This window comes from Labrus bergylta, chromosome 1 (assembly GCF_963930695.1).
Source record: "Labrus bergylta chromosome 1, fLabBer1.1, whole genome shotgun sequence".
NCBI lineage: Eukaryota > Metazoa > Chordata > Actinopteri > Labriformes > Labridae > Labrus > Labrus bergylta.
Window position 1 is genome coordinate 4548176 of NC_089195.1, and position 15107 is coordinate 4563282.

At 38.7% G+C, this 15107-nt stretch overlaps 1 protein-coding gene across 2 annotated transcripts in view; it reads right to left on the reverse strand.

The window, feature by feature from the left end:
• Window positions 1-15107, reverse strand: part of neurl1aa (neuralized E3 ubiquitin protein ligase 1Aa) — a 74611-nt gene that overhangs the window by 36834 nt on the left and 22670 nt on the right. Inside the window, exon 1 of one of the 2 annotated variants that reach the window (XM_020639102.3) lies at window positions 9881-10145. The exons of the other annotated variant lie outside the window; for it this stretch is intronic. Within the exon in view, the coding sequence (XP_020494758.2) occupies window positions 9881-9914 (34 nt within the window). The 5' untranslated portion in view covers window positions 9915-10145. Of the gene's footprint in view, window positions 1-9880; window positions 10146-15107 lie in introns of those variants that run through there. 2 annotated transcript variants of the gene reach the window in all.

The following is a 15107-nucleotide window of genomic DNA, read 5'->3' on the forward strand; positions in this document are numbered from 1 at the left end:
GGAGAGTAAACAGTGGAATAAAACAGCAAACCCAACATCTTTCATCCTCATTGATCTTTTAATCCTTTGTTTTAACTTACACCTTGACCAAGAACTCTTTCTTTAAGACTCAACGGCTTTGCAGCTATTTGTATTTGCAAGTCAATGGAAGGAGCTTCAGTGGATTAAGTGTATTAGAGCTTGGGGACATTTTGACCTTTCCTGATACCCAGGTTGAACAGTAAGAGTGAGAGTGTAGTGTCTACTGTATGTTTGATCTAAATAAACATTCAGAAAATATGACATTTCCTCAAGAAACAAGTCCTCACCTTCTTAAATTGGTCACCCCCCCTTCCCACCTGGACATCATTTGATCTACCCATGCAGTTATAATTATATCAATAACATATCATGCATTTGTACAGCCTGAGATACGAGAAACATTTACAGTTCTGATTGAGTTCTACAGTGAGTCTGGGCCTACTATTGGGAAGAATCTGCGCCCTAGTCTTTAAGATGATAAATTATTTATTTTAGGTCAATTATAAAACATTTCTTACATTATCACAAAAAATGATTTAGCATTACTCAGTATATGTGTCAGTATATTTCTTACAGCCTTACAGAATGAGCACTCTAGCATTGGATAGGGAAAGAGGAACTGTTAGTAGTTGAATCAACTTGTTAAATTCATTCAAATCAAAACTCAAAACTCACCTCTTTTCCCTGGCATTTAAAACAAGTTGAAACAGACCCCATTTAGCTTAGGTATGTATCTGTATGTATGCATGTGCATAGAGGTATGAGGGAATGTAATATGTATGTAGGCTGAATGTATATATATATATATATGTTTGTGTGTGTATTTATGTGTATGTATGTGTATGCACATGTATATATATATGTGTGTGTGTGTATTTATGTGTATGTATGTGTATGCACATGTGTATATATATATATATATATATATATATATATATATATGCATATGTATAGATTTTTTATTTATTTATTTTTATGCATTGCCTGTAAAGCACTTTGGTCAGATGAAGCTGTTTTTAAATGTGCTATACAAATAAACTTGATTTGATTTAAAGTCTATGTTTAAGTGTTAACAGCATTTCAGCCATTCCATGTTGTAATATTAAGTTTTCAAGACATGCTATTGTCTTTCACGAGAAAGCACGTGTACTTATCTCAACAAGAGCTGCACCTACTTGGGTACAGTTTAAGTCTTCAAATGAACATGTGATGCTTTACCTTTTGGAGCAGACATAATAAATCGACGGTTAAACAACTGCCAACTACCAAACGCCTACACGTGCAGGTTAATTTCAGAAGCAGAAATAATTGAGCATTAAGCCCCCAAAGAACCAGTTCTTTCCTCATGGCAAAGTTACTCAATTCATCTAAAATGATTGTTTTTATATAAAGATGTCTTCTATCCTGTATGCACTCTGCTAACACTCACTACAAAACACAGCTCAATATGAGACTCCATGTGAATGCTAATGTCAGTCTGGTGGCTGTGTATGTTATTAGGCAACAGTTTGCTATCTAACAATTCCACAAATGTAAAGGGTACATGTCAGTGTATTCTGTCTGTAACTAAATTTAAAGTGAATTGTTTTGACATACATTTTCTACATATATGTGTTACTGCACTTAGTGGACACTGTGGCAGTTCCTCTACTGTTTAGATAAGTGTCTTACTAAAATAAGTCCCCACATATAAATTTAGAAGCTGTCCTATCAGAATGTGTTGTGTTTCATTGGCTCATAAATAACCTACATTAAAACACTCCAACACCCTTATTTCGCTATATGATGTATTGCCACTGCCAGAGGACTATAGACCTTAGAGCATGTCACAACACGATGTTTAAGCACTATGCTTTAAAGAGCTTTGAGTCATTCTGTGGATGTGAACTCCTTTATTTCAACCCAGCAGTTCTTCAGTTTAAGATTCACTGTTAACTCTAAAATCCCATGTTGAAGTTTGAAGTTGTTAGACAGACCAAAGCTGCCTCGAGCCTGACGTCTGTTCTCACTCCTCTAATTACCTCAGCAACACAAATCCTTGAGTGTGCTCATGTCCGCAGTGCCCAAGATGTGACCTCTTGATGTAAAAGGCTTGAAATGGCTCCTTTAAACATCAATCTGTCAGGTTCCTCTTATAAAAAACAGCGCTGTGTGTTTACTATCAGGGACAAGCACTTTTAACAGCCTCACTGGAGCCTTGTTACCAAAGGTCAAGGATGTCTCATTATAATCAAACAGGGTAAAAGGTCTGTATAAGTCTGCCCCATAGTGTAGAGGTCTTTATCCCACTAATAACAACACACAAACACACAACAGCTCCGATCCCTCATCACAATACACAGGCCTGTGTGCGACTAATACCTGTCATACTCCAATGAACATCTCTGTGGAGCAGCAAGCTAATCTCTCAGCACTTTATAGGCTGACTACATTGAGTGAGGGGTGAGCTGTGTGTCTGTATATTTGCTTTTTTTTATCAAGTTGTTTGGCCATTACTCACCTGCCATCAGCTAAGTGGTTTACTATGCAAAGAGGATTTTCATAGATGTTGAGAAAACTGTTCTAAGGTTTGGTAGACAAATGACTTCCTGGTTTATTTTGCACAGAAAGAAACTGAAACATGCTCATTCAATAAGAGTTAAGATGGTTTATTTGAAATCAGGTTGATTATTATTGGAAAATATTGAATGCAGGAAGGTCTGGAACTACACTTGGTGCATTGATTTGCAAAGGAATACAAACTACTTCTAAGGGTACCAATCAAATATGGTGTGTTTACCATAGCAACAACTCTCATTGAAGCTTACTTGGTGTCAAATTTGTTACTGGATATGCAGTAAGTGCAGGGAGGAGGGGGAAATCTGGGAGTACGTCCCCCTTGCAGATTAGTCTATTTGGCTACTTTCATCCTCCAAATAAGGACAATTTTGCAGTCTGCATTTTTTTTTTTTTTTTTTTACAGAAAAGTGTTGTGCCTTTTTGCCTTCTTTGGATAGAGCAGCTGAAGAGAGACAGGAAATGATTAGAGGCCAGAGCAGGGGATGACACGGAGGCCGGACTCGAACCCGCGGCTGCCGTTATGAAGTCCATAGCCTCTGTACATCAAGTGCACAACATAACTTCTCATTTGTCATACAAGACAAATACTACAGAAGACTTTGACAGTCATCAAATATGTAATGTGGATGTTAATAACCTGTTCATTATTTTACAATGTCAAGCTGTGCATTGATTAAAATGCAAACCTTATCAGGGGCCTGCAGCTGAACATATCCATTGAATGGTTCCAATGAAGGAAAAAAAACTCCAGTCTATATCTAACTACCATTAATTAGTAAAGATCAAAGACCAGTAAACAACCAGTGCATGCCTTCTCCTTAGAAACCGTGTTTGAATGTCACTTCATTTGTTTGGCTCAAGAAAGTAAATTAAATCATTCAAAACCAAACAAAACATGTTTTATCAATTATGTTGCTTAATGCCATGCTAATTACAACCATATTCTACATCCATGGTGTAGCAAACAAAAAGACAATACAGCCACTTTAAATACAAGAAACTTAACACATTGGTGGTAAGAGAGGGTACTGGTATTACATTCCCACCACACAACAGTGTACAATCCTTCTTACACAGGTACAGCTTAGTGAAGTCTGTTCGGATGTGTTCCAAACTATGTCCGCTTTGTTTTTCTGTCCTATGTGTGCTGGAACAAAACTTGCCTTTTTGCAGAAACCATTGACCCAGATCTCCATCATATAACCATTGGGACTAATTTTAGCACTGTGGAAACATGATGAGTCTGTAGCATTCAGTCACAACAGCAGCAGTTCTTCTGAAGCACAGGTAGCCCACGTTCCAACCCACGCCCTGCACTTGTTGCTATGAAAAGCCCGGCTTAACAGTCATCCAGGATATTGTAGTGAAAACACAAGCACACACACAAGTACAGTACACACACACACACACACACACACACACACACACACACACACACACAGGTATTCATTTCCAATCATGCAGAGTCGCTTTGACTGTAACATAAAACTACAGAAGTGAAATCTATCACTATGAACAGATGGAACCATCAGTGTAAAGTGTTGCTAATGTACTGATGTGTTTGAGATAAATCACCAAAACGAGTGGTTAGGAAAACGTCTTTTGCTGTTTTTGTACTGCATGTTTACATGTTGATTGTGTTCTCTTAGAAAACAAGAATCAGGAGGGATATCAAAACATGACTTTCTTCTTTAACAAAAGGTTAGTGGTGTAAAAATTGTACTCTCCCTGCTCATGTTCTTTATTATTACAGTGTCATTTACAACACCGCCAACAAGCCTTGAGGGCATTGACAAACATCATCTTAATGATGTTTACATAGCGCCGTCTGGATGATGCATTCAATCCCACTGACTCATGATAAAATGGCATTTCAGCCGACTGTGAAATGAATCACGCAATAATAGCTGCGATTAATCACAAAGACATTATCATTTAAGCTGAGGTGCTTAAAAAAATACAGCTCAGGAGGGTTGACTTTGTGCACTGTATGCACCAGCAGGCGCTCCACAGTGGATTACATTTCTTCTTCTTACTCATCTTCAAGGTGTCCTCGCATGTGCTTTTGTACATGTGTGACAGATGCCACACGTATAGAGTCAGTTTGTGTAACCCAATCAGCTGTGTGTGTCTCCATGACTGTAAGGTTACTGTGACAGTAACTGAGCTGTGGCTGCTATTCTACCTGCCGACACTCATTACAGACTCATCGCTCATTATGTTGGTGATAACCGAAGGGCTTGACGTGCTGCTAGGCAACGGCTTGACACATCTATTGGTTCAGTGTTGATGCACTGATAGATGACTCGTGCCCATGGTAATGCTTCTCTGTGGGGGGGGTTACCATAAAGACAGCGGTCAAAGCAGCAATTCATTAATCCTGCAATTCAAAGTTATTTACTTTTACATCAGCTGCTAACTGGTGATTTATTTGCTCCCCTTAATGTGTTTTAGGAGAATACTAATGACCGTTGTCCTGCACCAGAATTTCAGACTTCAACTGACTGAAATAAAAATAAAAAATGGATCCACTTCAGATAATAAAAATTCAAGTCCAGCATTTCCACAGACTGTGCAGCCTGCACTCTGCTCTTCTACTTGCATTAGAAGTGCGTTGGGTTGGGGTGCCAGATAGCCTAGCGCTAATGTCGCCCACCCCATGCACAGAGGCAACAGTCCTCTTCTCAACGGACTTGGGTTCGAATCCGACCCCCCAGCCCTTTTCTGCGTGTCATCCCCCCACTCTATCCTGCCAGCATTTCCTGTCAATCTTCAGCTGTCCTATCTAATAAAAGGCAAAAGGCCAAAAATAACTAGGGTAGCTGTTGCCTCGTGGAGTTAAACACACATCAGATATACTTCAGTTTGAATAAAAGCTTTCTCAAACTCCAGTCAGTCCATTTCATTGACTTCTTTTTTTTCTTCTGCTTGAGGATGTTGGTTTATAAGATTTCAATGCCATTTTATCCAATCTAATTTAATGAAACAAACAGTTTCACCATAATCTAAGTTGACAATGATTGGGGCAGCAGTAGCTCAATCTTTAGGGACTTGGGTTTGGATCCAGAAGATCGCCAGTTCAAGTCCCGGAACGGATCAAAGTATGAAGATGGGCTAGTCGCTGGAGAGGTGCCAGGTCACTTCCTGAGTACCGTTGTTGTGCCATTGAGCAAGGCATCAAACCCCCCCAACAGCTTTGGGGTCCTATTTGTGCGTGTGTATTTCCTTTGCTTTTTTTGACATACTTTCTCTATTTATTTGGTCAGCTAAGTAAAGACAGTAAATACAAAGAAGAGAGGGTGGAGCTTAAAGCAAAGGGGCGTGTTGGAAGTGGAAACCAAAAACCAAAACTTGAACAAACTGAACTTCAGCTAAACAAACTTTATTGTTCTCTAGGGGCAATGTGTCTGTAAAACACAGACCCCAATATAAAGAACAACAAATCCAGCTACCTAGTATTTTCTACTTCTTAGCACATTCTGTCTAGTTTCCTACCCTGGACACATCTCCAGTAGAGACACTCGTTTATCAATAATTCACAGGGTGATGACCTGGCAGTGAAAGGTGAGACAGCAGAGATGATGAAGTTCAACTGACGTCATCCACTTATCCTCCTGCTGTCCCTGCATTCTCTTCACGAGAAGGATTACACAACAGGGATCAATAAGTAATAACATTGCATGCTGCATGTATACAATGGAGCACAATGCAATCCACTGAGGCTTGTTTGACAGTGAAAGAGGAGCAGGCATGCTGGATGGGCGTAATGATATGCAGTGTGTATCGACTGAACACAGGCAACATGCTATTCAGTGCTGGCTGGAAGTCATTATGTGGGTGCTGCCTTGAAGGTGATCTGTCGTGAGGATGAGAATGGAAGGGTTGGCTGCGCACGTGCACACACACGCACACACGCACACGTACATGCACGCACCTGTACAAACCGGCAGGTTAAGGTCGCACATGCTTGTAAATGTGAGGGGATTTTTCCTCCTGTGTTGATGCAGGTGACAGATTGATATTCCAGCACATTCTGCCTTAAGTCAGAGGTAGCAAGAATTTTATGGATGTCACTGACACACACACTTAACAATGCCACCTGACCCTCATATGTTTCTGTCACTCCATAGAAACAGCCTGGAGCTGATTAAAGTTTTTCTAATTCTAGCTCATGCTCTCATACAAACCATAAGGGAGAGAAACAAGATAGAGGGAGAAGAAAATCAAGATATTTTCAATGTGGATTGAATGCATTCAATAACCTGTCCAGGTCTGATTCTATGAATTAAAGAAGCTCTATTGCTGTTATGTAGCATCTCTTCAGCTCTGTCTCCGCTTTGCATTAGGATCCTGAATGTTATTCACATCTAGCAGAGCCAGACACTCCATCGAATGAGCCTGTGCAGCTCAGACACTGGCCCACTTTCAGTCAATCGGGAGCACAGAAGTGGAGCTCCCACACACTCAGCAGACTCAATTATGTAACCAACTCAGCAAACACTGTTTGGATGTGCTCTGCTGCTTCACACCTGAGAACAACAGCCTGCAGAGGTCCATCTTTAGAAAGCATGATCTTTTCCCCAAGTCACACCTTTAGGTCGAACAAAAACCCAAAGACCTAAATGTTTTCAGTGAGTCCAAAATTAGGCCAGTAGCAATTTAACTGATAAACATTTTGATCAGGTATAACTTCCCGACAAGCTGCATGACCAGAGAGCAAACAAAGGTTGAAAATGTCCCTTTCAATCATGCTTTCTTTCAATTTTCCTCTTTGTTTTCAGGTACAAGAAGGATCCAATGCTTTCTATCAATGTCGTCATAGCAACGCTGATTTCAAATTTAGTTCCATTCACTTGTTCACATAATATCTCTAAATATAGATATAGGCTACAGTGTTTTTTATGAAGCTTCATTTACTTTAACTGGTCTGTAAAAAGTAGTAAGAACCTCTTATGAATGAGTTGTAATGATTAATAGTCTGTCAGATAATTCTACAAAATTATGAACTTGATTTATATGTTTGTGTGAATTAATACAATTTGTTTAAGTACAAAAACCAAGAGTCACCAGAACCACCAGAATCTTTCAAATACAAAGCCCTGATCAGCGTAATGTGCAAAATTACCCATTTCTTTTGTTCTATGCAATGTAATAAGAAGGATCATGTACAGAGAGCTGGTTATTATTGCAACATGTATTGCAATGAAAACCAGCTGACTGTGTATTTCACCAACTAACTTCAAATTGGCCAATTTTGGAATGCTTTATGGATCCCTGAGTATTCTCTTGGCAAAATGGTTGCATTGTAAATACTGTATGTGAGCAAAATGACAGAATACACAGAGAAGATGATGTAGAAATATACGCCTGATGGCAAAATCATTATACACATTAGACTGAATCCTATAGAAAAAAATGACTAGTTTATATTATGAAGGAGGACATTCACAGGCTTAGCTAAGTTTCTAAAAAATTAACAGTCTATTTCCAGAGCAGATTTTTTCTGCTTGTCATAGCAGGAGGAGTGACATTACTTGAGAGATTAATGAGAATGTTCAGTTTAAGTGTCTCAGTAAAAACATAAATGAGCCATCAAGCACATCAGCTTTGTCATGGACATCTGGTGCAGATCCCTACCTATATTTACATGTTCCACATCAATGTAAACATCTTTCTATTTCTGAGCATTTAAGGCAGAAACAACTGTTTGTTGGGTTTACTAAATGATCATGTGGTTTATCCAGCAGAGCATGCTCCAAGTTTAACAATACTCTTGCTTTTTTACGTTCGTATTGGCCTGTAATCCCATATTGGCTGTGCTCTACATACTGGCTTAACTTGAATAATGCCAAAATCTGTACCTAACCTTTCAACATGATTTATTAGTTGACCTCAAGTCAAACCTATATCAGTTCTTAGATGTCATGTGTTAACAACAGCATCCCTTACGACACTATTTCTGAACGGATTTCATATGCACTTTAAAAAGTCACCTGTTTAAAGGAGATATTTACTTTGTGAGCGGCCAGGGAATAGTGCTTTTTGAACGCACACATAGCCAACAGAGAGCAATTGTTTGAGAGGTTTGTGACCTTGATCCTTATGAGAAGGCGGTGTAGCCGCCTCGTCCTGCTGTCTTAGTCTGTCCCTCTTTAACTAATTGGATTAATCCTGGGTCTTTAATTAGAATGGTCAGGTGGTCTAAAGCAGGAGAGGCTGTACAAACAGAGACTTGGCTTAACTCCCAAAGTCTCCCTTATATGTAACAGAAAAGCATGCAAATAACAATATTCAAATGGGATGAGCTGTTCATAAGATCAGCTCCACTGTACAGTAAAGCATGCGTACTGTTTTTATATTCCTGTGATGTTGCAATATAGTCAAGTTTTTATTTTATTTTATTTAAAAAATGTAATAAATCATACCATATTTGTTTTGATTGTAACCAGAAAGCTTTAAATAGGACACTTATGGGCCATTAGCTGGCCTACATTTTCCCTATAAACCACACAGACGCTACACTGTTGGCTTTCACTCTTGATAAACTGACTAAACTGGTAAATCTGCAAACAACAAACATCCTGCTGTATCCAATGAACCACCCCACTATGCCCTTTTGTTTTATCTGTGAAAAAAATAACACTAACCTACTTTTTAAAAGACCTCGTCAAACCATGGGCTACTTTTTGGGGAAATAGAGTCAGCTGTTTTTGTTTTTAGCCAAGAGCCATCATGTGTGATGGATTTCTCGCCCTTACTGCCAGTATCCAGAATAATGCGATAGGAAGTCGATATATCGATGTTTTTTGAAGCACAGCTGCACTCACTGTCCCTTCATTAATGGGGGGGGGGGGGAATACGGTGTTGCACTTCACTGAGCAGAACAGAGCAGAGCAGAGGGAAACCCCACAACTCTGCATCATTCACTCACAATTTGCTCACCCCCTATTCAAATACTAAATATACATGTTCATCAGCTTTATCTAAAATAAAAATAAAAAAGTCTTTACTATGACGGGAAGAAGTGGTGACATCCGGTTTGATGCACCGCGTTAATTAAAAGGCTGCGCGTCTCCAGACTCCTATTCTAATTGAGCGGAGTGACGTAACTGTGACCGAAGAATAGGCTGTAGTGGCAATATGGTACCTGATAACACAGCCAGTAGCTTACTGTAAACATAGCAACGAAATGATCACAAAACCGCTATTTAAAAAAAAAGGAGTTAAACGCTGAGACAATGAAGCATTAATATTACATTTACATCCAAAACGTAAAAGCTAAATATGTCTTATTTCTTACCGTAAAAGGCATTTCGCGTTATCTGGCCACCCATTGCTTTATTCCTTTGGAGTCCGTTTATCGCCAGTGTGGATTATTCAGATGCTCTGCTTGCAAAGAACAGCGCTCGGGACATGATTGCACGTTCGCATTTTGAAAGACAGCTTATTGCTTCTTTGCTCCAAATACATGCAAAAAACACTGAGACCCCACACCTCCTGCTTGTGAGCGCAGAGACACATCCGTGACGGCAACTCCCCCCCCTTCATTCACTGAGCGCTCTCTCTCCGCCTCAGGTCCCACTTACACACACACACTGTCATTTACATAAAAGGTGGAGACTGGGGCTGAGCGTCTTTTAACGCTGTCACTGCCACACTGAGCTGCTGCCACGACAGGCAGTGAGCAAGCAGGAAGTATTTTGAATATGTGCCTGTTTTCTGAAAATAAGGTATCAAAACTATATGAAGGTTCAGGTTAATAAAAGCGATGAAAAAAAAGGTTTAATTAATTATACACCATATACAGTAGCTTATAGAATTGATGGTAAAATGTATGCATTCATTCAACTTGGACTTTGTATTTAAAAAAATAAAGTAGTCTGAGGCTAACTATGGATCCAGACCTGCAGAGAGCAAGTGGTCAAATTCTTTGCTTTCAGCACTCACGCCTTCACCCTACATACTTCCTTATGTGCCTCAGGCCCCTGGCAGACAGACTGGGTGACCCCTCGAAAGAGTCAGGCCTCTGACTGGAGCTGTCATCGCGTATCCGTGGTGACCTCACTGCTCCTCATCCCAGACACGACTGTGTTTACTTTGGGCCTGAAGCTGCAGGCTTTTTAGATAGTGGCATTGAGAAGAACAGGCTGAGCTAAATTGAATATCGGAATTAATGGATAAGAATTGGACGTCAGGATTACATCATTGCAGTGGTATTAAGATCTGATTTGTACTTAGTGGAAAACAATGTAAAACAGCATGTATTAAATTACATTTCATGGTAAAAAAAAAAAAAAAAAAAGCATTTCTAAGCAGCATATCTAAACCCTAAATTAGACTACAAATTGAGTTGGTTTGAACACAAAACATCTCTATTAGAAGTCGTGCTTTAGGTAAAAAAAAAGAACATATTATAGGCTTCAAAAGACAGGCTTCTATTAGTTTCAATATTTAAGTTTGTTTTGGAATATGGCACAGTTCAGTGTTATCAGGTTATTGGAATATTATTACTGATGCATTATCTTCTGATGTGTTACAGGTACAGTATGGCTTTGTAGATTGTTTACAAATTAAATATGCTGTATCAAGTATAGTTAATTAAAATGATCAATCAATGTTTCTAGATGATACAATACGTATCCTCTGCGAAAGAAATGTGTTTCAACAATATGATTATCAGGACTATAGGGATATGTTTCTGGTGGTTTGGCTGTTAGAAGTCATTTAAGGTTTTAATGAAGTTACACAGATGTTCTTTTGTGAGGCTGAATGACTGTTACACAACGAACAGCGTAATGCTTTACAATCATGTTAGTGTTTGTAGCAACACAGGCTAAATCCTGCAGCTAATGATATTTACATGTCCCGATTTCCCACCGCTATTAATGATTACGACCATGTAACCATAACAAATACTCTAGCTGGCTGGAATGATGATTAAAACGAAAATCAGTTCCTCAATGACAAGGTTTGGTTTGGTTAATGGAACAATGTAGACACACACACACACACATGGTGCGCACATTTGAAGGGAAGACTGTTGTTCATAGCACATTTGGAGGCTACATTAACACACAATGGTTTCATTTATCTCCTGTACAGATGTGTTTAAAATATTATTCAGGGTTTTTTTAAGAAATCAATGCTCTTTCATGTTTATACAAAATTTTGGCCTTATTGTTGCATTCATCAGTGTTTAAAAAGTAAGACCTGTGAGATGGTTAGAGGACTTGAGCTTGTCTGGTGCACCTACCCATTCACACCCATTGACAAACTGATGGCAGTGGTGACCATCAGAATCCCATTTGGACACATTCATACGCCACAGACGAAGCAGCAGGAGGAACTTTAGGTTAAGTGTCTAGCTCGAGGACACATCGTACATGTAGCTGCTGGATCTGGGTTTTGAACCCCCAACCATCCGGTTAGCAGACAACCAACTCTACCAACAGAGCCAAAGCTACCCCCTGTGATAAAGATATATGAAAAAAAAACAAGCTATTCCATGTCAATTGTTTTTACTACAGCAGAAATGATGAGTTAAAGGACAGCATTTAAGGACAAAAGATCTCGTTTTGAGCCTGACTAACTTGAACTCCAGAGTCTCTGAAAACCCCAATCCACAGCAAAATACTAACTTAGCATCACAATTGGAATTTTTCTGATTCTGGCTCTGATTCTGGTTGTGCACATAATTACTCCCATTGTCCAATAGAAGTCATGTGGCAGCTATTCAGTTGTTTACAAATAGCATTAAACAGCATTATTGGTAAGCTAGTTACAGCTAAATGTTGACAACTGGTGGTGTTTTTATTGTATTTTACTGCAGGTGTGTACTGTGTAAACGTATCGGTGGTGAGTATTTGTTGTTGGGGGGGTGGTAGCTTTGTAATAATATCAATCAATCAATCAAACTTTATTCGTACACAATGTATCACAAAGTGCTTTTACGACATACAACATCAACATAAATTAAACAGCAACAACATGACTCCCTCCCCCACCCCTACGCCACAATCCAAAAACTAAGGTAAAAATAACTAGATAAAAAAGGTACTTACGGACTGAGGAAACACCGTCATTAATTTTTAATGAGGAAACACAGGAGGTTAAAAATGTAATACAACTAAAAAAGCTCTTAACAGCAAAATGAGATTAAAATAGTAAAATTATTTTTCACTCAGATTTATGTGGATGCCTGATGAGACTCTAACCATTGAGATCAAAGATGCACTTTTACTATTTTAATCTGAAATTTTAAAGGCTTTAAAAGTCCTCCAAGGTATAACAGCTCTTGACACGCAAGGACGTGACCATAAGAAGAGCTGCAACTGGACGCTGGCCAGACGACTCTCAGGAAGAAACATCGGAGCTGTGTCGTGTAACCTTGCAGATGCACGCTTGAGGAAAAGGGCTGAAGTAAGGTGCACTTCCTCGCCTGGCTTTGACGTTGGTGCTGTACAGGAACACATTGAACATCCTTCCTTTGTACTCTAGCTCTTACTTCCTGTTTTAATAATGTATCTTCCACTCTGTCCGCCTTAACCTTTACTTAAGAAAGCCTGTTTTCGCCTGCGGTCTTTTCTGCATTATTATTACTGTGCATTTCTGAAGTCTGTACACAAAATTGGATTACATAACGTACTCACGCAACAATGTGGTTTGGCTCATGGTATTCTGCAATTCAGCTCATATAAGGGATGTGCTTACAACTTCAACTGATTTTCTGCCTTCCTGACAGTTTATATATTTGATGTATGCCTTTAACCTATCCATGTTTTCACACATTAAGTGGACTTCTCTGGCTTATAGCACATCATCAGCATATGTCGTCCTGCATACTCATTATATTTTGAGCTCTTGCTGAACCTAATACTACAACACTTTAAGAGTTAAGTTAAGAATCATTTAAACAAAGGCACGGTACATTATGTTTACATTTTCCCAATAAGAAATGTTTCTGTCCGTACAATTGATTTTATATTAATATGGACAGCACATCTCAATCTTTTTCAGTTGTACAAATGTGCAGCCAAAATACCCCTGAAAGAGGGGCAGACAAATTGTGCAGGTGATGTAATTTTGATCAAGACATGCACAAAAGGGAGCAGGCTAGCAGAACCACAGAATTGCATTTGTCAGGAGAGCTGTTGATCATGACCAGAGATGGGCAGGTCACTGAAAATTAGTAACTAGTTACAGTTAATTTTTATACTACTTTCAAAAAGTAACTGAGTTACTAACTGAGTTATTGCGTTATACAGTAAAAGAAACAAGTAACTTGATTAAATAACTTTAGCGTTACTTGTTTTTGTTTCAAAACTCATGTTAATATTAATGAACACATTATTTAATGTTGCTGTGGTAGTGTATGAGGACACAACTCTCAAATATATAAAACATTATCCTCCTTTTCAATATGTATTTTTCTCATTCTTTCTCATTCTTATAGCCAGCAGGGGGCGACACATTTAAAAAAAAAAAAAATCACATTATTTATAATATTGGTTAACATTCCTTCATGCAGTTATGGTTTCTATCACTAGTTTCAAATCTTCTTCAATACTACACGATGTTGTAGGTTGTTATGGTCCAAGTTAGAGTACCAAAAAACTTTAAAACAAGATGCACTATAGGGTGATGATACTAGCGTTTGACATATCGGCATTAAAGCATCCAGTTCACCAGGACTGAGGAGTAGCAAAGCATATTGCCCTCCCCTTTGTCCGAATATGGTCTCTTCTGACTCCAAAAAACAAAATGTCGTCCATCCAAAACGTCAAGCTCAAGTCTTCATAACAGGACTCCACAAACATGAATGTCTTTTCAGTGGCTACTTCCACTGCTTATGTACACTCAATGCTCCCAAAATTCCTCTCATCACTAAAAGTGAAAAAATATATAATGTTATGATTAAAACATGTTATCTATCCACAGCCTTTATCTACAGCACATATTAGGGCTGAGCGAAAAATCGATTTAATTGATTAATCGTATTTGTGGTGACAATTTTTGAAATTCTGGATTTTCACTACAACACCACCCCCCTTGGGCTCTCTTATTTCACATCTTCCACCCTGGTAAAAACAACAACAACAACATGGCTGCCAGCATCAATGAAATGGTCCCAAAATAGGCAACAGTCTTATCAGTCATCTGGATCTGGTTTGGTTTTGTGATAAGTTTACAGCTTGTACTTTAACACCAGGTGGGATATTCAGTTTGCTTTTGTTTAATTTTATTGATAAAATAAAAGCAATGGTTTTCAATCATTTCTTTGTTATTTGTATTTTTTTTACAAGTAAAAGACTCATTAAAACTGTAAATTGAGTTTGGTGTGAAGAAAATGGGGATTTTATTTTCAGACCATATCGCTAAACCTTATACAGTATACAGCACAGTTACCATATACAGTAATGACAAGGGAAAACACGAGGGTGAATCAAAAGTGAAAGTACCACCAAAACAACAACAACAACAAACAGCTTGTTTAGTTAATCACCAAAGCTGTGTCTTTTTGACAAATT